The sequence below is a fragment of the Plasmodium inui genome (assembly GCF_000524495.1).
Source record: "Plasmodium inui San Antonio 1 unplaced genomic scaffold supercont1.3, whole genome shotgun sequence".
Lineage (NCBI taxonomy): Eukaryota > Apicomplexa > Aconoidasida > Haemosporida > Plasmodiidae > Plasmodium > Plasmodium inui.
The window spans coordinates 713,651-737,169 of NW_008481837.1; the positions used below are offsets into that span (position 1 = coordinate 713,651).

The following is a 23,519-nucleotide window of genomic DNA, read 5'->3' on the forward strand; positions in this document are numbered from 1 at the left end:
TCCAGTGTGGTGAAAATGAGGAGCCGGAAAATGCGCTGTTTATAGGGACGACGTCGCATACCATGGCGCTCCCGCTTCAACCAGTTAAGCTAACAATTTGCGAAGAATTATCATCACCGTGATGATCGCACAATTTAACAAGTCATTTCGTCATGGTTTCATAAATATGAGAATTAGTGATTCACGACATGATCCTCTTATTTCAAAGGTGAGTTAAAAGTGAAGTAAAATTTGGATATATACATATATATGCATACGTTTGTGCACACACATACGCATAAATACACACATGACATGACATGGTTTGGACAGCACAACGCACATATATATATATATAATAACTATTCATGCGGCAACAAATAAAATGCACCAAGTGGAGAAATGAAGCGTCTTTTTTAGCAATCCCTTTCATTTATTTCGTGAAGATCCACTCGCACATGCACATATGACATAGGTACCTATACATGTATAAACACAGCACCTAGGCATATTGCTAAATGTAACTATTCCTTTTTGTGCCAATTTCAAAAAACACGTAAAATAAGAAAAAAAAAAAAAGGGTCAGATTTAAAATGCTGCAGATTAAAAATTTATATACATGCATGCATATATGTGCAGATACAGGCACTTGTGATAAGGGTTGAAAAAGCCAAAAAGGAAAAGATCGGCAGAGAGCGCACATAAGGTTGGATCATATATGTCTAAAATAGGCAAAGCTCGTTAATGCTCACTGCTGTTCACTGCTGTTTATTGGTACTTATTTCTATTCATTTTTAGGCCCATTTCGCGCTCATTTTCTTTTCTTCTTGTTGAACAGGAAGGTGATGTTGAGCTCTTTGCAAATGTTTCCTACTATGGTGTACGTATAATCAAACAAGTAAACGAAGCCAAATACCATCATGTAGTATAATATGTACGTTTCGTTAAAAACTGCCATTTTTAAAATGTGATGTTTGAATGTGCGCTTAGTAAATAGCAATGTAATGCAAACGTAGTAGAAGATGATGGGGATAGGGAGGGAGTCCATTTTGGTCTGCGAGGTGGAGGAAAAAAAAAATAAATAAAAATATGTTACACGTGAAGGGGGATTAATCACGAAAGGTAATTTTGACATATACTGGCTTATTTACTCAGCTACGTTTTTTTTTTTTAAGCACCACGTTGAGAGAAATGGTTTCAATTGCTGCACACAAACACATGTGCATATATATATGCATATGTCTACATTCTCTCACTGTCCATAAAATAAAATTACCTTTAACACGGTGGACATATTCATGTGCAGGGTGTAGAAGGATGAGAACAATGCTATTATTGTGTAGCAAAGGAGTTCATTTTTGACCGTTAAGGCTGCAAAAAAAAAAAAGAAAGAAACACACATGTGGGTATCGGTTTTGTGCGACAAAGTGAGGCAAATTCTTAAAAGATAAATTTAAAACTCTGTTAATTTTCACGATAAAAGCGTGGTCTTTTGCTCCACTTCCTTCCCATTGCTCTTTCCCCTTCCGTTGTTTTCATTTCGCTTCTTACTTGTGTGGTAGAAGTAGTACTGCACCAGCACAAAGACGTAGAAGATGATCAATTGGACTGGAAAAAAAGGAAGAAAAAAGTGTAAAAATGAGGGAGACGGAAATTTCAAAATTTTTAAAACAAAATCGTGGCCTTCGTTACAACGCATTTATATGTAAGTGAAATATAACTCATATGTAACTCATTTATATGTAACGTAATCACAAGCTGCGCTTTTCGCTGATTGGAACTCACTTGCGGCTTCTTTTCTCTTTTTCTTAGCCGTCTGTAATCCCACGTAGGTGCTTCTCGCGATGGTGAGTATAAGGCTGGGAAGGAAAAAAAAAAAAGATAAACAATTTGTAAGTTGGCAAACTCGCACCAAATTACCACACAACCCGCAGGGGGCTCTTTCGGTGGATGCTCATTTTGGGAAAGCATGCGCGGACACTCGTTCTTATGTTGACAGATGTTAGCTAATCAAACGGGGCACATTTTCCTCATTTTTTCCTTACAAAAAAAACACTGGGATTACAATGATGTGGGTGAATTTTATGCTTAAGGCAGCTCTGCCCAAAAGCGCGCTGAATAGGGAAAAACGAAGAAAAAAGGAGAAAAGTGATAAATATAAAATGTGTTTAAAACAATGTATGCAACTTTTTGATTAAGGAGATATGGATTTTTCTTTTCATTTTTCCCCCATTTTGTATATCCGAACCGAAGGTTCCCTGGTAATAAATCTTTCAGTGTTGTCTTGTCAAATAGTGCCGCTCCTTTTAATCCGCGAAGAATGCACACCGATATGACCTTCAAAAAGAAAGCAAAAGTAGCAATAAGGCAAATGTATGTAAATACGCAAAACAAATGAATGGAGATAAAAAACCTCTCCCATTTGTTTGTTATTTTTTTCCCCTTTTACCATGACATGCGATTCCGTGAGTCCCAAGGCAGCCATGGACGTGTTGTACACTTTCATATAATGCTCCATCCAAGAAAACATGAATGTTTGCAACTGAACTCCAGCCAATATCTGGAAATGAGAAGAATGGGGGAAATAGGAAGGTAGAGATATATGTATGCTTCCATGCTTCCACTTGTGTTTTTTTCTTTTTATTTTTTATGTTCCTATATCTGTTAATCCAATTTAATAATTACAAAATAGAAAAGTAATCCCTTTGGAATGCTCGCGCCTTTTCCAACAATAAAAATGAACAATGACTGAAGGGGAAAAAAAGAGATGAAGATGAGCGGTGAGGGGCAATGAATTAAACGATAAAGATGTAATAAAATTAGTAGGTAACAAGATAAGCTAATTGACAATAGACAACGGTGGTGTCCGATCACTAAAAGGGGGAGCATACCGATATTATAGCGTCACATCCGTGGTCAAACAGCTGCCCCAGGGGGGAACTCGTGTTTGTTCTTCTTGCTTGTTTTCCGTCCAGCGCATCGAATGTCTACAGGGGAAAGGAAAAAGGGGGCGCAAATTTAGCAATGTATGGGAACATGGTTGGGAAACCAAAATGAGCCCATCGCAGTGCAGCAAAAAAGGTGCCACTGTGCGGTACTGCAGAAATCGATCGAGTCTTACTTGGTACAGGAACAAAAATAACGCTATGTATAAGTATATGTAATCATTTTTCTTGTTGGACAGGTCAAAAAGGTACATGAGAAAAAACGCCACCGTGGAGCATAAGAACCCTAGGAGTGTCAAAAAATTAGCTGTTACTGACTAAAAAAAAAGGGGGGGAGCGAAGAAAGAGATGAGATGAAATGAAAATGTACGAAATTGCGCATATTGGCGGTATGGTTAAAGATACAGGAATGGGGGTAGCGATGGGGTATCAACGGGGCAGAGACATAATCGTTACTACATCAAAGAACAAACGCATGCGCAAAGAAGGACTCGATAGTGAATCTGGAGGGCAGACGAACTGGGGAGCTGCATTACCTTGGGGACCAGCTTCATGCAAAGGTTCCAGTATGCGTCAAAAATGCTATCGAGTAGCGAATGTCCACTATGCTTATAAACATACGATTTACAGTTAGCGTAAACGCCTTTATTTAACCTTAAAAAGATCCCCATCTTGGTCAACACGCGCACGATATGAACAAATATATAAAAATATATAAGTAAGGTTTATATATATTATTGTACAGAAAAATGAAAAAATAAAATATGCAAAATGTCATGTCACTTGAAAATGCTAACATGTAACTTTCTCATTTTTTCATTAAAACACGCAAACCTTATAAAAAGGAAAGGAGAACTACTTAGGAGATTATATACTAATATTTTATTTTTACTCTCATAATGTTTTTCTATTAATTTTATTAAAATATTTTCGCTATGTTATGTATTTTTAAAAAAATCTTCGACCTAAATTTTTTTTTTTTTTAGCTTAAATGGGTAAATACCGTTTAAATAAAATGACCAAGGGGTAAAAAACGTGAACATGAAAAAAAATGGCTAAGCGTTTAAGAAAAATGTGAACTTGAACGACACGTATAAAACAAAAGTTATTGTAAAGGAAAAAAGAAAAATAGGCACAGAAACTTGCGCAGAACTTGGGAAGAACTTGCTTTAAAATATAATGGTAAATTTTATGTGGATACATAAGTAATAATATTATATGCATACATACGCATAATATATATATAGATATATATATATATAAATTATATACACGTGCTATACGAGACTTGTGCGCGTATGCGCTCTAAAAGCACCTTATCAGATCACTGGCGAAATTTAGTGAAGTGTAAATTTCAGTGAATCATATCTAGCAGAAATAAAATGCTTCTCTGTTTGACAACCTGCGGTATATTAATGAGCACCTTTTTTGGCATCCCAATTGTGGCAAATATTTCCAAGGACTCCTTTTCACGAGCATACATTTTTCTTCACCACGAATGTTACATATTTTACCTTTTTTTTTTTTCTTGATTTTTTTAAAAAAAATATATAAATGTTGAACTTTCCAAGATTAACAAATGGGGGCAATTCGTCATACAGCTTATGTCCTGTACCTATGCAGACCATATGTACGCGTACGCACGCACGCGCGGAATGCAAAAGAGGGAATGAAAAAGCATGTCACAAGATCACATCGAATTGCAAAGCGGGATAACCCTTTTTGTACTCGGCTCAAGGACGTGTATAAATATTATGTACATTTCTTTTCTTTTCAAATTCCTACCCTTTTTGGTTTTATGGGAGAGAAGCACAAATGAAAACCGGATTTACCTTAAAACGCAAATTTCTCCTAACCCGTTTTTGGAAAATAAGATTATGGTTCATGTGGCATCTTTCGTACAAGGAAAATACCAGATAGGGGTTCCTTTGGGCCCATTTGTTGGTAAATAATTCTGCGGCCCTGGTTGAGGTGAAAAATGGGCATTTATTCCTTTTTCTATTTTTTACTTCCTCTCTGCTTTTCTTTTATTTCCTCTTTCATTTCTTTTATTTCCTCTTTCATTTCTTTTATTTCCTCTTTGATTTTTTTTATTTCCTCTTTGCTTTTCTTTTATTCCCGCTTTATTTCCTTTTTATTTCCTCTTTGCTTGTCACTTTGTTTCTCTCCAGCTATTTTTACCTCTATCGATCATCTAAGGTGCTCAGCGTTGCAATTAATTTAACCCGTCTGTGGGGGCATATTCCCTCCCTCTCTCTGCCAATAAACTCGGAAGGCTGAAAAAAATGAATATGCAGTGTGTATCCTGCTATGCATCCGACTGTTTTAACATTTAAGCTTGCAAAGAATCACTTCTAAGTCATCACAAAATTGTGAAAAAAAGTTTGTTCCCGCGCGTGGCTGGAATGTTCCGTGACGCTGTCACCCAACAGTAAGAAACTAACAATCATGTTTGATAACCTTCGCATAGGTGTTTTTCTTTTCTTTTTTACACGCAAGAACGAAAAAAGAAAAATGCGAACTGCTTGTAAAGGGACGTACAAAATGTACGTAAAAAGAGCATTAACGTGGTTCTTTGTTTTTTTGCATTTTTTCGTCCACTCTGTCCGATTTTTCCCCCACTTTGATTCCTTCTCGTGTGTGTGCACATGTCATATAGTATAAACAAAACAGGACTAACTCCTTAATTTGTGTGGCGCGCGAAAAAAAAAATATACACTGCGCTAGCTTTGCAAGTTAGGTCTCACTAGGTACAACGCATTTCACTCGCACTGTTCATATGTGTATATAGATAGACATATATTTCTTCCAGTTCTGCGTTACCATGCTTTATCTTTTAATTTTTTTTGCTTATTTAATTATGCTATTTTTATTCTCTACCATAATGATGGGAATGCAAAACTTATTCCATTTTTGCATTCCCTCTTCTCTGTTCATTTATCCTTTCCCGTGCAAAAAACTGAAAAGCTTTTCAAAATAGAGGTCTACACACCCAAACTGTTTTAAGATGAATTATGAGGAATTGGTATGAAAACAGGAACATTTGCAAAAATGTCCATATCGCACGTATGCAACTTCCGAAGGGAAGAAAAGGAATGCCCGCGAGAAATTTATCACATTTCTCGTTATGTTCATTTTTAGTAGTTCTGTGTTGAGTCCATAGCTATTGAGTGATTACTAAATGTTAACGAATGCGTTTGAAAAAGAAAAAAAAAAAGGATAGACCTTGTAATAAACAAACCATTCTACATATATAAAATGACACCTATGTGTGTCGTCTTTTTTATGCGGTTTAAAATTTGTTTAAGCGATGGGTATTTTCGCCAATATACAGAGCGCCTACTAACAAATTGCTTAAGCACGCCTTCGCTGTTTCGCCTATTCATTAATTCGCTTCCTTAACTGCGCTAAAATATCCCTGCATAATGTAGACAAACGACTCCTGCGAGGAAGGCTCAAAAAATGTAGAGAGAATTTCCCTTGCGGGGTGTATGCGTCTGATGTACTGCTTTTTCTCCATAACATTTCTGATTGGTAATTTTTCACCTTTCCTCATAAATTAGTCCATAAATAACACACCTCGAAGGGATAGGGGGGAAGGGGTTCCCCTTGATTTAACTTTAAGGCGTACTGCTGCTGTTTTATTTTATTATATCACTTTTTTACTATTCATTTATCATTTTTTATAGTCATTTCCTGTGCCACCGTCGGAAAAAATGGAATCGTCTGCTTAATTCTTTCCTTTTCTCCCAGTTGTGCTTACCTATACTTGTTAGAAAAAAAGTTCCCACATCATTCCTCTCACATTTGGATTTTCCCAGAGCCACATCGCATTCCTCACGTGTAAACTGTGAACATAAAAGCATATTAGACTTCTTTTCATTCTCCCCTCCATGCAGGTTTGGAAGACAAATAAAAAGAAGAATAAAAATTGTGCATGCTGTGGAAATGATATTATACGGAGCTGTTCTGTCCGTTTTCCTGGCGGGAAACTTAGAATATTCCTTTTCTTTATTTTTTTTTCATTTTTGTTACATATGTTTTGTGAAAGACGTCAGGGGGATTCTTCTTTTTGTGTGTTCACTGGCGATGTTTTTTTGTAAGGAGAAGAAGAAGAAGAAAAAAAAAAAAAAATAGCCCATAAATTTGAATAGCATATAGGAAAAAATGAGAAGTTCTCCGGCATTGGCCCCTTTAAGCGTATAACTGTACTACCCCCACTCAGTGGCAAAGAAGCGACCACCCCCTTAAGTATAAAAATACACACGTATAATATGCATACGTTTATATGCACTGGTGCGTATGTGCCTGTGCATGTCCCACCCGCAGACTTCTTCCTGGTAGTGGCGTACGTGGAGGAGGGGTCTAAAGTTCTTCCAATGGTTTTTGTTCAAATGAATGAGAAAAAAAACGAAAATGAGTATGTGGAATTACCCCTCGTTGACAGCACGAGCTTCTTAAATCAAGGGGGACACGAAGCAGACCATGATGAGAAGAAGAACACCGGGGTGGATAAATTTAGATACATTTACGCAGAAGACATACTGGAATATATATATTTTTCCTTATGCTCATCCGCCGGGTTATTCCTTCACCTTGATTAAAAATTGCCAACTGATTCGGCTGCCCACCTTTGTCAACATGTGTGTTAAGTGACCCACGTGTTTACACCTCTTTCTCATGAACATCCCCCCATTTATCAGATTTTCCAGCACCGAAAACTTACTTTACGCTGCCCAGGCGACAAGGCAGAACTTCTTATCGATAATTGTGTTAAGGTAAGACGATTTAGTCCTCATGTGTGGCCTATCCTGTTACGTCTACCATTCCTGTTCATTTATTTTTTTTTTTTTACTCCTTTTATGTAGAAATCTGGTCTGCGTGCTGTTCCACATGAGCTGTTCCGGTGTAGCTTCTTACAATATAGCCTCGCGAGTGAATCATAAAAGCAAGAACGGTTAAAAAATAGGACAAGCACAGATAACATTTTTACAAGGTGCAGAGTATATCTCCGCAAAAAAAACGGCTTCCTGCGTGTTACAATCACATGTGCGTAAAAATAAAAAGGCATAATGGCGTCTCTATTTCTCATTTTTTTCTCCCAATTGCATATTTACAGGTTGTGTTGCAAATTTGCTGAGCGTCCTGGGCTGCCTGTTCACTTCTTCCCTCTTCCACGCATTGTATGACTACTCTATATTTTTGAGTTCGTTAAGTTTACCCACGTATCAAGCTTCCTTTCTGACCCTGTTGTTTATGTATTTCTTCTTTTCCATGCTGCTCATCTTTTCCGTTCTTGTGAGGCGCTCCGCGAACGGGGGAGGGGGGGATCACGCGTGCGCATAAACGGAAGGGACTAGAAAGTGACTACGCCAATGTGTACCCAAGTGAGTACCCAAGTACACAGGTGCACATCTGCAACGGTGAGTCTGCAACCCTCAGCACCCATCACATTCCCCTTTCTGCGCAATTTGTCTTTTTATTTTTTTTTCGTCATTTCATAATTAAAAAAACTATCACCCCCTATTTTTGTGCATGTGTTGTTTTGAACAAAAAGATTACTATCAATTGGGGAAATGCGTCATTTGTGAGAACTCTATTTTGTTAATTATTTATTTTTTCCCATTCGGGATGACAAAAAACTCGCACAAAGTGGAAAAAAAAAAAAAAAACTTCATCGAATGCGTTAAGCACTTCTTCAAATGGTTCCTCGAAGGAGTCATACCTCATCGTGGAGGAGAAGAAGTTTCCAATGTACAATGAAATCATGCGGAGAGAAGAACCCCCCCGCCACCCCTTCGCCATTTCTTTTTTTTTTCATTATGAGCCTTGTGCGAAGAATCAGGGCCGCATGCAAAGAAATATACACAATGAAAGGGGTTCCACTGCATGAATAAACAAACTATTGTGAAGATGCAGATGACGTTACTTAAGTGTGGCCCTTCTGGGTGCGAGTGGAATGCCCACGTCGGGGGTGTACACGTAACGAAGAACATCACTGGATGGAGAACGTAAGGAGAGAAACCGCCACAAAAAAGGAATCCCCCAATAGGGCAAATGCACGTACAAACAAGGTTATGCCTCCGGCAAACCTTACGGATTAGATCAAATCTCCCCACTTGGAACCCCCGATGCGAGTTACAAATCTAGACTCAGATCAGTAATCACGATAAGTACCTTCCAGTTGCCAGAAGATTCGAACTGCCCTAGTTTTAAAGCAAACCAACATTTTTTGTAAGGCACGATAATTTTAAATATGCCAACATCATCTTTGTTATTTCTGCATTCGTTGAGGATGTTCAAAGCTTTCGTGAAAGTTTTAATATATATAACTTTTTTCAAATGGAATTTCCCATTATTTTGGTCCTTTTCCTGTTTGGCTTGCTTGTCCATGAAATCTTTTAGTACGTAATTATTTTTCAGCGTTGTTACATTCTTCGCGGTAATTGAATCCAGCAGAAAAACAGCATCACAGTGTTTGTTGGCAATATTGAAGTTTAGTTCCACCTTGTCTGACTGAAATTTCGAGTAGGTATTCAAAATTTTGCAGCATTTTTTTAACTTGCAATTAATGGAGAAAGCATTTTTATTCACCTTCATATTTGGAAAGGCAGTTAGCGAGGGGTTAATAAGTTCTATTCCACATTCAAACTTCTTTAAGGCATCCGTCACGCTGCACTGATGCTTGAACAGCAAAATGCATATGCCATTCTTATCAAATAAATCAATAGTTATTTTTGTACTCTTTGAAACGTTCTTAAAGATGTCATATATTTGGAAAATATAAACGAGGATGATGATTTCATTGTCCGTTGCGCTTTTTAAAATAAAGTTATCGTAAAATAAATCATCCATGCTAATCTTTATAAATATTTCCACATCCTTCTTTTCGTTTCCAAATATGTACAGATATTTTTCCGAGAATTTGAAGCACAGGAAGGAGTTTTCCATGGCAAAGGACGAGAACTCCTTCAGCCCCTTCAAAATGTGCGAAAAGTCGTCTATACCATCTGGCTTGAACTCCGCATGCAGTTTCATTGCGCAGAAAAGGGGGGAAGAAAATAAAGGGGCAAGGGAGCAGGGACCGGACCAAGTGAAGAAACCATGGGAAAACGAAGTGCGGCACACAAAAAACGACGTTCCTTAATGACCCCCCCTTTAACTGCTACAGTTTGCAACTATTTGTAAGATAGCGAGTGTGTTATTCTCCGCATTGGGGAAATTTATTTTAATTTGCGTGCTGTGTGGGAGATGCCTATATCGCGCTTTTCCCCTGCTTCGAATTTCACCCTTTTATGCACTGGTTCACACCTATATGTACATCCAATGGCGTGTTTCGGTATGCGTGTGATGATGCGGGGGTTCCTTTCGCTGTTGCGCTGTGTTAGCGTGTAACCCTTCGTCCGTGTTCTTTCTGTGAGCCTTCCACTTACCGTTTTTTTTCGCAGGCTCATTTTCCTTTCCCTTGGCATGCTTTCTGCAAGATTGCAATGTTTTTTGGGGGATCGCACTTTTCGTCCGTGCTCCCTTGCTTGTTAGTTTATGGCATTTGGTCGCCCAATTTTTTCCCAATTTTTGCCCAATTTTTTTAGCATTCTCATTTTGTTTGGTCCTCACGCGGATACGCTCAAAAAGTTCCTCGTTCGACAACTAACCTGTTTGTTAATTTGTTTTTTAACAGCCGACCGCTAACCGCAGTTGCAACGGGAAATTCAAATGGAGCGATGCTGTATTTTCACGCACGCATGGACGCGTGCACACCGGTTGTATATCCACATTTTATCGCAATAATAAGCGCACGTCGGTTTCGTTTTTAAGTGTATCTCCTCCGCAAATTAAAAAAAAATATATATCTTTATTTTTCTCTTTTTTTTTGATAATTTTCCACATAAAAAAAATAACCATGTGAAAGAAAAAAAGAATAAATCCCTTTTTTGGTAAGTCTTTTTTTGTCTCTATTTTTTCACTGCACTGATTAGACATATCACGCTTTGTTCTTTTTTTTTAAGTGTTCCTCTTCCAAGCTCCTTAGCTGGGTCTTCCAAAATTCGCGTTCCTGGCGTGTGGGGGGAAATCGTTACAGATGGTTAAGCGGTGTGGAGAGTGGCGCTGTTATCGGTGGTAGCCTTATTACCGGTGGTAGCGTTGTTACGGGTGGTAGCGGCACTGTCGGTTGCTCAAACACGCAGACACATTCATCATCGGGATGAAAGAACAAACGCGAAGATGCTGAACAAAATGCCAGCTCCAGAAAATCAGAAAGATGTTGTAGCCCCTTTGTGATATCCCTTACCTGTTTTAGCTTTTCAATTTTCTTCCTCAAATTTAGCAGTATCGCCACGTCCGTTCGCAAAATGCTGCATTTGAAAAGGAACACGGAAAAAGCAAAATTGAGGTGAACACGGAAAAAGAAAAATGAAGGTGAACATGCAAAGAAGAAAAAGGCAAATTCTACAAAATCGAATGTTCGGGATGCAGTTGTACCCATATAGGAAGCATATATTTTCTGTGTAAATTGTCGGCTTGTCTATTTCGTTATCCTTTAAATAGGTGTCTAATTTATCATAGTAGGAGATATCTATTTTAAGCTTTTGAAAATAGTATCTTGCGCTGTATATATTTTTTTCTTCCTTGTCATCCTCGGGCAATTTATTTATCTGTGAGGTGGGCCAGGGGGTGGTGATAGCAAAAAAAAAAAAAAAAAAAAGGGGGCATATTTGCGCGGGAATATAACATATATAGGGGAATAATCATTGAGGAGGATGGTATTTTCCATTTCATTGTTCTTTAATCGGCGCATCGCCTTGGTCGCGCCTTCTAATCCTGCGCATTGGTGTCTCTGCTATACCTGTACTATCTCCTCTGTGGTTAGCTCAAACCTCTTCTTCAATTTTTTCATATCCGAAGCCTTCTTCAACTCCTGCTTAATTTTGTTTTCAAATTTTTTAATATTCTCCATGGTTATTTCTTCCAACATGACGTCCTTTTTCGATACTGTATAAGTTTTGTGAATGAGATTTTTTCTTTCGATGTCCGCCTCTATATTGTAGGTGAATTTTACGAGTGGGTGCTTCGCTTTTGCTTCTTTTAACTTAAGGATGTCACTATTATTTTTTATTTTTTTCGCTTCTTCTAACTTAATTTTTTGATCAAACAGATCTTCAATAACTTTCTTAGACACGCTATAAAATCGGTCCTTTATTTCTTCGATGGTTCTTTTGTATTTTTCATCATATACGTCGTGCACAATGACGAAGTGGCATTCATACTTTTCACACAGTTTGAATAAATAGTCCGTTTCTTCCTTTGTCCATTTTGGATTCATGTTTTTTATTTCTTTTTCGTAGAATTCGTCTGTGTACTTTATGATGTTTATTTTTTTATTAAATCGTTCGAAGGTGTAATCGTCCTCCACGTTGTTTTCGTCAAACGCGCTTCTATCAGTTCTATCAGTTCTATCAGTTCTATCCGCTCGGGCACCCCTATCACCTTTGTCATTTTTGTATCCAATTTTTTTCCACTTTTTCAGGATCAAATCGTCTTTTCTGCATTTGTTCCTGAAGCTCACTAGTCTCCAGATGCTCACATTTTTGCTACTAAACTGATGGGGGGGGACGGGAAATACGGAAGAAAAGTGATTTTATTTATTGCCATTTTGGGAGATGTGTTTGCTTTATTTTGGGGGGAGACACGGGGTACCAAAACCACGCGTGGGTCCATGTTACGCTCTTTAACCCGTGTCTACATTCGAGATAGCAGAAATGTGTAAAACGCATGGGTCATACGATTACACACTTATATGAGTAAGCCATTACGTTTATTGTTTTTGACGAGGTGGGGAGCGAAAACATGTTGTCGTTTTGTTTGAGAAAATTCAGTTCCTGTTTGCTCTTCTTTTCCTTCTGTTTCTTCTTGTTCTTTATTTTATCGATGTTGATACCGAGCATGTCATATATGTGACTCATTTTGGAGCATTCGATTTGGAAGAAAGTTAAGCAGGGGGGGGGGGGAGTCCTCAGTAGTTGACAAAAGGAGACGGCGCATTTCTACTTGATATGCAGTGAAGACGGATATATGCTCATTATATAAACAAAAAAAAATAAAAATAAAAAGGACGCACAACGGAGCTAATCGGAAAGGGCAACCACATGGGGAACTCAAACGAGCTTCCACAATATAGAAACGAAAAAGGACGCAAAAAAAAAAAAAAAAAAGGAAAGGCACAACTGCAGGCGCCAATTTTGGAAGATGTAAAACCATATGCTACGCAAAATGACAGTCTAGATAGTTGTACGTACTTATAAATGTTTGACGCACAGGTGAAGTGAGAACGACTAGAGCAGTGGTCTAGGCATCTGCCATTCGGGGCTTCCAGTCCTACTTCTACCCTTTACAATTTTCACTCGAAAAAAGGCGTTTTTCTTTCCTGTGCACTCAGGAAAACTAGAACAAGCACATCGTTATTTAAATTCACATAAGCGCATTCGTTTAACTGTGTATATGTGCATGACTCGCACAGTGTACCCTGTGGCGGGGGTGTATGTCACGCAAGCCCTCGGGGATTTCGTTCAAATGAATGTCCTATTACACAAGCTTTTGTGGTTTAGCATGGGCAAAAAAAAAAAAAAAAACGGCGAAAAAGGAACAACAAAAAAAGAAGAGCAAAAAGAACAGCAGAAAAAAAGCAAAATTGATAAGTGAACCCATTTATTAATACTGAGTATCGGTAATAGCAATTACTGTGAAAAGTACACGAAGCTGCGATACGTTGGGATTCCCTGATCGCACTCTTCCAAGGGAAAATGTTCTTCTTAGGCTACCCCCACATTGTCGACAAGAAAAAGGCCTATACATGTAAGCATACATATAAGCATGCACGTTCCTATTTTTTACTTTCCTGATTAGTACATAGTCACGTGCATTCTTTAAAGCGCAGGCAATTTTTCTCCTTTGCGCCTCCCTAAAGGTTCCTTTTTCTTCAATTCAATTTCTGTGCTTGACTTCCAAAAAGAAAAAAAATGCAAAAGGTAAATTTTTACAAGTGCAACAAAAAAAAAAAGAGAAAGCGCGAACACAAGTTTATATAACACAACCTTCGCCCTTCGACGATGAAAGAAATGTTGAAGCGGAAGAAGAGGTGGGGAAAAATAAAACATCAAATTAGTGAAAGCTTACCAAAATGAAATAAACACAGGGATGCAAAGTAACATCATGGGATGACGCCCACATTTTGGCTGATCATCCTTTTCATGATTTCATTACAGAAACATCCTGTTTGGTGTGAAAAAAAAAAATGCTCATTTTTCTTAAGTGTAGTAATAAGTAAATACAACAGCAGCCATGGAAGAAGTGATTGGAATTACAACACGTCTTATACTAGACGATCGAATTTTTTCAGAGAACAAAAAAAAAAAAAAAAAAATTTAATTCAAAATGGAATGAGTTTATCGCTAAGCAGTAAGAAGCCAAGTGTATTATGCGCCTTTAATGTAGACGAAGAGAAGAAGATATTTTTTCACAACTTACTTAACTTCCGTTTGGTAGACGTACTAACCATTTTTAAGCTGCTACTGCAGCTGAGGAAAGTAACTTTGTACAAACATACTGACAACATATCATTTACGGTGAGGGAAATGAAAAAGGGAAACAACTCTTATAAGAGCACAATTCGCACTTATTTACTATTTTTAAAAAAATATTTATCGAGAAATGAGTACGGAGAAGATGCGCTTTTAGAGTTGTTTAGGCATCTCCAATTTGAGAAGCAAACGGAAAAGCAAATCGACGTTACAACAAGTTATGATGGAATGGATAGTGAAGACATTCCAACCGATGGTTATGCTCGAAAGGGGGCAGAAGCACACCGCACGTGGGGGGTTAACAAAAAAGAATACACCGTTATGTACATGTTAAAAAAAATTATTCGCAATCTTAATGTTGACATTAGGCAAAAAGGTTACATAAACAATGTGCGCGATAAATCGTTCCTATTTAAATTTCTTGTAAACAAAAAAAAATTTCGCATTTTATCATTTTATAAGAAAATAAAAGGGGTGTACTACTTGTGCCGAAATATTATGTACATGCAGATAAGGAGCCACCTGCAGAAAGACATAGCAGTAATGAGCCTTGTATCGACGAACAAATCATTCTTAGAAATTGAGAAAAGCAAAATAACAGTTGATCCTTTTTACGTAAAATATTATTATAAATATCATCTGAATAAGTTGCTCTGCTTATCTGAACAGTTGTTCCTCTCAAGGGGTAATCCCATCAAGGAGGGGAACTTCATACATCTTTCACAAATGGAAATGTGTACTGACAGAAGTGAGGAACGGGGTAAAAGTGAGTTTTCTTCCCAGGATAACATTCCCATTTGGAGTGGTCAGGCTATCCCAAATGAAGCAGATAATAAAAATAGCATAAAAAGGAACGCAGCAACACGTTTAAAAAAGTATGGCATAAATATTAAAGTAATAAACGTGTACCTGAATGGGAAATTCTCCGTCGCCTTACCACTCGTCTTAACGTACAACATAAATAATGATATTTTTTACTTAAACGATTTGTTCTACCTCGATGGAACCAAGTATGATCTGGGAAGCATACTCACCCGAAGAGAGATTTATTTTAATAATTTATCCCTTTTTCAGTGGAAAAATTTCAGTTACCTGAACAATGAAAATATTATCCTAAATAGCGACAACCTTCATTTTGACTTAAATTATGTTCTTCTGTTTTACCACTTATATTTCAATAAGGGGGGAAAATTGTGCATCCGTCGACATATAAATCCGACCTTTTCTTTTTACCCCCCCTTAGGTAGTAAGAAAGGAGCGAATCCAAAAAGGGTGGAAAGGATTGTATACCGGTCTGATAAGAATGTCCTTAATTTCGTTTTTTGAAATTTTCCAGCGGGATGTGTGGTGGAGCCGTGGGCCTTTCTGCCATCCAGTAGTGCACCATGATCTAAGCAGGGGGGGCGGGTCTACCCCCCTGTCATCATTATTTTGGCCCCTATGTCATGCTACTCACGTTTGACTAAGAAAAAAAAAACTAGCCATTCTTTGAATTTTCCTCTTTTCACACATACGCGTTATTTACGACAAAAAAAAAAAACAAATTAAACGAAATAATTAAGTGGGTCTGTAACTAGATAAACATATGCTGGGTCAATACTTACCCACGGATCTCGCGCCTCTTATTCACGCACGTTCTGATGTGATGTCGCAGCTTGGTCTGCCACACTTGCACCCGCTTGCTTACATAAATGGGCGCAAACAGGGCCAATTTTTGAAACAAAAAAAAGGGAAAAAATAAAAAGAAGGATGATGCCTGATAATGCTCGAAGTGACCAAGGCCATCCTCGAAGTAACCAGGGCTGAGTGGTAAAGTGCCCCCGTTAAGCCAACCTCCTTACGTAGTCGTCAATGAAGGCGCTCACCGACTTGTAGTTAACGTGCACCTGTGAATCACGTTGACTCATTTGGCCCTTCAAGAGGCCTATAATTCTGTTCTTAAAGTTTTGCTTGTTGAGGACAGTTTTCCCCCCATTGATTTTTAAATGCTGTATATTATCGTCAATCAGTTTTTTCAAATCTTGCTCCATTTCTACAATGCTCACGTTTTTAAATGTTGTGAGGAGGAGCTCATTTTCGAATCCTACATCCACATAGTTAAAGAGGAACGCCTTCAAAGCGGTGTTGTCTAAGTTGTTCTGAATAGCATACTTAATGAGGAAGCAAAAGTTTTTCGGCTTTATTAATACATTTTTGGAAAGCATATTTTTCTTTTTTATCACGTCGAGGAGTATATTAACTATAAAATTGGACACATATTTTTCTTCTTCAAATTTTAGGCATTCATTAAAATAGTTGTATAAAAAGGGATCATTCAGGAAGACATAAAAATATTGTTTGGACCAGTTGTACTTCACTTCATCCTCGTATATTTTTATTTTATAATTAACATAAAATTTTAGCAGTTTTATAACATCTTTGCTAAGCTTATATTGGGGGATGTTCCTCTCGTGCACATAATTGTATACTTCCTTTTTCCTGACAACATAGTGCGTACTGTCTAGGTAGCTTTTTGTATACATTTCGTTCGACTTGGAGTGGTAGCTTTTTCCTGTTCCCCTTGTCAAAATTCTATTAATAAAATTTTGCTTCTCCTGCTCTATGCAACTCTTAATTCTTCGGAAGCTGTTAACATTTTTGATTTCGACTCGGCTGTACTTCACCTTATCGTATTCAAAAGAGATGTTAATGTCTGACCTGATATTTTCCTTGTTCCCAACGCATACCCCGAGTAGACACACTTTATTTTTTATCTCCTTCAGTAGGTTAATGCACTCTTCTGCGTTCATGTAGTCATCTTCGACCACGATTTCCGCTAGGGGGATCCCGCAGCGGTTGTAATCTAGTAATATTTTCTTGTTTAGATGGCTTACTTCGTTTGGACTGTCGGATGGATGGTTTCCTTCGTTAACACTGTCGGATGGCTGATCTTCTGGGTGACAACTACGAGAGCCCAGTTCTTCACCGTCCCTGGTGGACCATTCATCATTTATGTCCCCATTGTCTTTCTCCCCTGCGCCACTACCATTGTTAAGGTTCAAAATGGCACTGGCCGCCGTAAATGCACTTACATTCCCATCACTGCTACTTTCCCGGGGGGTAGTACCCCCTCCATGGAGCATACTCGCATTTCGGGGAAGCAAGAAACACTTGCTCGTGTCTTCCTCTAGGTGCACACTCTTTATGCGAACCTTCTTTCCCTCCACAGAAATGTAACCATCGAAACCGATGGGCGTTTCCTTTTGCGTAATCTGATAACCTTTGGGCAAGTCATAATAATTATAAATTTTTCTGTCAAAAGTGACAACATTGTTTATATTGCAATTAAGAATAATGCTAATTAGGTATGTGAACAAGACAGCCGTGCTGTTAAGTAAGCTTAGGGAGCCCACCTCACCTACACACCTGTTGCATATGTGTTTGTTTGGCCTATTAATGGCATACTTAGCGTCTTCACCAATGGGGCGCTTCGTCTCTGCGCAAATTATCCCCCCTAGAGCCTTCCTCGGAGGTGTTCCCTCTCCTGGGCAATTCCAATCTGCTGCCTCATCTCCTGTCTTCAAAATGTTGTCCTTTAAGAAATTGCACAAATCGATATAATTCCTCTCGTATGTTTTATTGTTATGTGAAGAAGCGACATTAAAGCAGTTACAGAAGGCTTTACACTTTGTGCTCAGCTGCACGTGGGCTTCCACCCCAATTCTGCATTTTACGTTTCTTTCGATAGCGGCATAATTGGCTATATCGTCACTGCCGCCTGTTCGGTTGTTGGAAACCGTAATTCTAATTCCTCTGTGCCTTTTTGTTTCCCCCTTATTACGGAAGAGGAAGTCCCCCGGGCGGGTAAGGCGGGTTGGTTTGTAGCAAGTGAATATCTCGGTTGAAATGAAAATGAGAACGCAGGGGAAAAAGGCACGAACGATCATTATACGTTTATATATATATATATATTTGTGTAGTTATATGTGCGTATAAACCGGGCATGCTGTTTCGCCCTTTCCTCTGCTTATGTAGAGGGTAATCGCTTTTTCAGGGGAGGTATCCAAAGGTTGGGCCGCACCGCTATATATTGTACGGGTGGAATGCGCGCATCTTCTTCCTACTTTTTTTCTCCTTCTTGTGTGCCTCCCGGTGTCATCTTGTCAATGCCATAGCGCTATTAGTGTTTTGCTCTCACCGCTGCGCCGATTTGTCATTAAAAAGGGGTGAGCGCATAATCCTATTTGCGCACAATTTGGGCTATGGAATCTTTGGGGAAGCACATCGGCGTCACGTGCCCATATAACGTGCATTAGAAAGCTGCGTTTAGCAATTGTCAGATTTGCTGGTGCACCACCTGTTTTGCATCCCCGTTGTGTTGCTCACCTTTTATCGCAGCCCAGAATGTAGATTCATCCACTGTGAGTCGTATTATACATCGCTCTGCAGTGCTGCACGGATTAACGTTGCGCTCTACTCGCTTTTATTTGCATACATTTTTGTATCTCCCCGTTCCCCTTTTAGTGTGCGCCTTTTTTTTGGCACAGAACTTCCCTCCAATTTTTTATCCCAACTAGCCATTTTTAAACAGCTGGAAAATGAGCCCCGCGAAGGAATCCAAAAAAGGTAATGCAAAGCGAAAGGGATAACAAAATATAGAACTGCTGCAGGAAGAGGACGGTCCAAAATGATTCTTACCAACGGTGATGGGGAAATAATGTCTCAAGTTCCTGTTCACCTTAATGAATATATTAAAGGGGAAAAACATTATAACAACCTGTTTAGCGAATTTTGAAAGAAGGCGTGGAGGAGGGAAAAGTAACCTCTGTGCATTTCACACGAAACAAAAGAAGAAGAAGAAAAAAGAGAAAGGTCTAACTGATAGCAGGAAGGGGACAAACTTTTTAAAAACGTTATGCAATAAAAACTTTATCAATCATTTGGATCCTATAAATTTATTTGAAAATTTGAAACACGTAACTGAGTGTAGTGTCGGCGAAGATGTCATTAGGAATTATCTATACAGAGTAAAACTACTAAACGAACAATGGAGCCTTAACAAAATATACTTCATTTTAAAAACGCTCGTGAAGTATAACCTTCGCGATGTTGTGCTGATGAACAAGCTGGAGAAGACGATTAACGAGTTAGTTCCACTATGCCAGGGAAATAAGGCAGAAAAAGACCCCTTTGAAAATGTGTACATTGTGAGGATATCCTACATTCTGCATGCGTTCTGTCATTTCGGGTATACAAATTGTGAAGTGGTGGAAACGTTAGTAAACATTTTAAGCACCAAGTTTGATTACATCATTTTTTATACCAACTATGTGGGTCCAGTGTTTAACGAGTATGCTCTGGTCTGTGAGGAAAACGGCCACTATGTTGTGAGGGGGAATACCTCAGCTGCCGCGTCGCCTGACGTGGAATGGCAAAGGCGCGGCGAAGTCTTCGTCAGGAACATAAACTTCAACGAGATCTACCTCATTGTGAACACCATGAAAGGCTGGGAACACACAAATAAGGTCTTGCTAAACAAGCTCAAATTTCTGTTTTATTTTAACTGCATAGACTTAGACAGGGGAACTGATAGCAACTACAAATATGTTACCCTTCTCTTCCATTTCTTTTACGAACCGGGTGACATACATCTGTCAAACATTATGAAATTTTTTTTAGAAAAACATGCAGATATGAACAATGTGCATGACCTGGTTTTAACGCTGGTGACGGTTTACTACGAGGGCCTCGAAAAGAGAGGGAACCTTATCAGTATGAGTAGCAGCAGAGACGTCCCAGGGGAGAGGCCACTTCACAACGAAGGACATCTTAACAGTACCCATAGGAAGAACCTGAAATATCTGCAAAGCGATGATATAATTAGCGTGATAGAAGGAATTCCTTTTATCCCTAATGGGAAGAAGCAAAAATTGAAGGCGATTCTGCAGCATGTGGGTCAGCACAGCAGTGTTAGGAGCACGAACTTTGTCGATCTTATATACGAAAAAGTTTTACACATGTTGAGCCGTAAATATGAGGAGGAAGAGTTCAAAGGGGAAGAAGCCCCTGGCGCTAAATTGTCGCAAAATGTACAAGTCACGCTAAAAAGGAGAGCAAATGAAGCTTCGCTATGCCCAAGTGATAAATCAAGTGAACTACAAAGCTTAACCGAGTTGGTCAAAATTCGCATCTGTACTTTTGGAGAAGTAGATTCTTTATTCTATTTGTACTTAAAAAATAAAGTGCACCTTTTTAACATCGATACGGTACTGAACATAATGAAAAGCTTTCTTTTTGTGTACCAGCTGCAGAATGAGTTGAGTAAAAACTACCATAGGGTACTACATCTAACTGATACTTATACAAATGTTGTAAGAAACAATTTAGGCAGTCTAACAAGTCTGATCATTCAGATGGTTAGCTCCATGTCCTTAGACAGACTTTATGCCTTATGCAGTTTGAAAGATCTCAGCATGTTGCTTTATTTCTTCTACCAAATAGGCAATATATTCGTGAACCCAATGTTTGAAGAATTGTACTTAAAAAAGGTACAAAGGTATGTAGACAGTATTGTAATTACCAAGTTGAAGTTCCTTCTGAGTGGAGGAAGCCGGGATGGTCACCCCCCATCTGGCGTCACCGCAGATCTTTGGGGTAGGAAAAAAACAGAAGAATGTGATGTAAAGAGGAAACGGGATAGCACGCTACCTATAATACACACAAATGGAACATATTCGAGTGAGAAAAAAGAGGTGCTGGCTAACCGTGGCGGTGGGAGTTACCAACTTGGCGGTGCTATGCAGTACCGCCTTAAGGTACGAAGCAGTGGGGAGAACGAAAGGGAAGGCACTGGTGGGTATTTCCCAAATGTGCATTGCCCAAATAGCGCATGCGAGGAGCACGGAGAACCAATTGACGTCCACATTTTACTGCTCAATATGTACAGCAAAAGGGGACAAAACAAAAATGTAATTCATATGTTGTTGGAGATATTGAATAGGCACCAAGTAGGAAGGAAAATAATTCCTTGCACGATTTATGTAAATTTACTAAACTCTTTTGCCAAACTGAGGTACCGAAATTTGGATCTGATCGGCACTTGTTTACAAAAAATTAGTGAACACTCGGGGGAATTGCATTTTTTCGAGTACACCAATCTGCTCATCTCCCTATCGAAGCTTAACGTGTTTGCTGTTAATCTGAGTATGTACGATGGGGTGTTTTCCCCCCAAGATGGTCCTCCCCGCGGCTGCACTTATCAAGACGAGACAAACCGAATCTTCCTGAATGAGTACAACGGCGAGGACACAAAACGATTCGGCGAGGCAAAAATTGTCCACTATTTAAAAATAATTTTGAAGCAAATAAACGAAAGTATCAGTAACTTTGTCGCTATCCCAAATTACAAAATGGCCAACGTCATACCAAACGTGCTCAGCAGTTATACAGTTTTGGGTTTTGACAAAATTGATTTTAAAAATGTGAACAAATTGTTGGAGTGTTTTCATGACTATGTGTTTGGTTACTTCCGGGAAAGACTCCTGAGCGGTTGTAGAAGCCGCTCAAGCAGTGATAGTAGCCGCCAAACCCGTGATAGCAGCCGCAGCGTTGGCGACACCAACCCGAATGAGGGTGAACGTAAGGGAAATGAACACTCATATTTGCACCAAGACATTCTCACCTGCATGAATAACCCAATCAGAAAAAACCACTACTGGTACTTCAGTGAAAAAAACAACATCATAGTAAGGGGAAAGGACACCAATGAGACGCTGTACCTTCCAATTCAGTGCTTATACCAAGTGTACATTTTTAATGTCTACTTCGGGGCGTACGTGCAGCGCTTGTTTAGTTCCTACGGATGTGGAAAAGTGGTTTCAGGGCAAGTACGAATTGGGGAGGCGCTAATTGGCCAATCCGGTGGAGAAAGCAGTTCACGAAGCTTTCCAAACAGTACAAATTTATTCTTAAAAAACAACCCAGATGTTAAAAAACCCGAAACTTCCACCCTTCTAAGCGAACGCAGCAAGCACATCCTAAATAACGTCACTTTTTTTGTCAAGTATATAAACAATTTTTATAAAAAGAAGAGGTATGAAAGGTACAATCTTTGCACACAGTTTGTGCACAGGTGTGGGGATAAGGCAGCCTCAAATGAACAGCTAATTCATTACGTAAAAAACTGTTGCATGAAAATCAAGTGGGACCTTGCTAGTGTACATTCGTCCAGTTTTCACAGAGAGGTACTATCCACGGTGCTTTCACTGGGCGTTAAAAATGTGCAGTGCGAGGTAATGAAATGGAATGGGCACCATCTTCGCGCAGCGGTCGCATAGGCGTAGGAGAGAAGCCACCTGGGCTGTGCGTCCGGGAGGTGGCTCCCCATGCACCAGCTTTCCGAGGATTCGTCACAAAATTTTCACTGCTTCTTTACCGCTTTGTTACCCCTTTTTTACCATTTTTTTCACCCCTTTCCCCTCGAAGGTCCCATTCATGGACGGAATATACACCGTGGATATCGTCATTAACAATTCGGTAATGCAAAAGGCGTGGACACTTGAACACAATTTTTTTCGAAGACGCCACACGTTTAGTTAACACACAACTGTACACGTCTTTCCTTTTTTGTTTTCCCCCGTAGGTATGCATAGAAATTAACGGAAGCAACCATTACTACTACGACAACAACTTGAGAAGATCAGGAGAAAAACTCGATGCCCTAAACCTGATAAAGTATTACTTGCTGAGCAAAAAGTACAAATTAATTTTGGTCTCGTACCTGGACTGGAATAATCTAAAAAGTGCTGAGGGGAAGAAGGACTACTTGGTGAAAAGGATGCACGCGTAGGATCCACGCGCATAATCCATGTAGTGAACTGTCAATCATGGGAAGGATGCCGCTGCCTTCATTTTAAAAAACGCTTCTAGTGATGCAAAAGTTGTACTTCAAAAAAAGTGCAGTTGAACGAGTGCTACCGTGGGGACACCATCAAATGGGCACTTCCAGCAAAAAAAAAAAAAAATTGGATGTGATAAA

The 23,519-nt window shown here is 39.0% G+C and overlaps 7 protein-coding genes across 7 annotated transcripts; 3 read left to right on the plus strand and 4 right to left on the minus strand.

The window, feature by feature from the left end:
* Positions 1–790: 790 nt before the first annotated feature.
* On the minus strand, positions 791–3,595 carry C922_00995 (ethanolaminephosphotransferase; the record flags this gene model as incomplete). Its single annotated transcript, XM_008816604.1, has 11 exons — positions 791–1,033; positions 1,256–1,350; positions 1,531–1,587; positions 1,765–1,838; positions 2,025–2,093; positions 2,228–2,316; positions 2,429–2,539; positions 2,665–2,727; positions 2,871–2,966; positions 3,101–3,241; positions 3,461–3,595. 11 exons carry the CDS (start codon positions 3,593–3,595, stop codon positions 791–793), a joined length of 1,173 nt encoding a protein of 390 aa, XP_008814826.1.
* A 3,496-nt stretch (positions 3,596–7,091) lies between these two features.
* Positions 7,092–7,886, plus strand: C922_00996 (hypothetical protein; the record flags this gene model as incomplete). The annotated part of the gene is made up of 4 exons (XM_008816605.1): positions 7,092–7,098; positions 7,254–7,506; positions 7,628–7,702; positions 7,793–7,886. The coding sequence occupies 4 exons, from the start codon at positions 7,092–7,094 to the stop codon at positions 7,884–7,886; spliced, it is 429 nt and encodes a 142-aa protein (XP_008814827.1).
* A 1,176-nt stretch (positions 7,887–9,062) lies between these two features.
* C922_00997 (hypothetical protein) lies at positions 9,063–9,962 on the minus strand (the record flags this gene model as incomplete). Its single annotated transcript, XM_008816606.1, has 1 exon — positions 9,063–9,962. One exon carries the CDS (start codon positions 9,960–9,962, stop codon positions 9,063–9,065), a length of 900 nt encoding a protein of 299 aa, XP_008814828.1.
* A 946-nt stretch (positions 9,963–10,908) lies between these two features.
* C922_00998 (DNA methyltransferase 1-associated protein 1) lies at positions 10,909–12,889 on the minus strand (the record flags this gene model as incomplete). The annotated part of the gene is made up of 5 exons (XM_008816607.1): positions 10,909–10,980; positions 11,218–11,281; positions 11,409–11,581; positions 11,773–12,525; positions 12,740–12,889. The coding sequence occupies 5 exons, from the start codon at positions 12,887–12,889 to the stop codon at positions 10,909–10,911; spliced, it is 1,212 nt and encodes a 403-aa protein (XP_008814829.1).
* A 1,143-nt stretch (positions 12,890–14,032) lies between these two features.
* On the plus strand, positions 14,033–15,829 carry C922_00999 (hypothetical protein; the record flags this gene model as incomplete). The annotated part of the gene is made up of 2 exons (XM_008816608.1): positions 14,033–14,061; positions 14,236–15,829. The coding sequence occupies 2 exons, from the start codon at positions 14,033–14,035 to the stop codon at positions 15,827–15,829; spliced, it is 1,623 nt and encodes a 540-aa protein (XP_008814830.1).
* Positions 15,830–16,326: 497 nt separating this feature from the next.
* Positions 16,327–18,429, minus strand: C922_01000 (hypothetical protein; the record flags this gene model as incomplete). The annotated part of the gene is made up of 1 exon (XM_008816609.1): positions 16,327–18,429. One exon carries the CDS (start codon positions 18,427–18,429, stop codon positions 16,327–16,329), a length of 2,103 nt encoding a protein of 700 aa, XP_008814831.1.
* Positions 18,430–19,224: 795 nt separating this feature from the next.
* On the plus strand, positions 19,225–23,330 carry C922_01001 (hypothetical protein; the record flags this gene model as incomplete). The annotated part of the gene is made up of 3 exons (XM_008816610.1): positions 19,225–22,773; positions 22,967–23,017; positions 23,124–23,330. The coding sequence occupies 3 exons, from the start codon at positions 19,225–19,227 to the stop codon at positions 23,328–23,330; spliced, it is 3,807 nt and encodes a 1,268-aa protein (XP_008814832.1).
* Between the last annotated feature and the right edge of the window lie 189 nt (positions 23,331–23,519).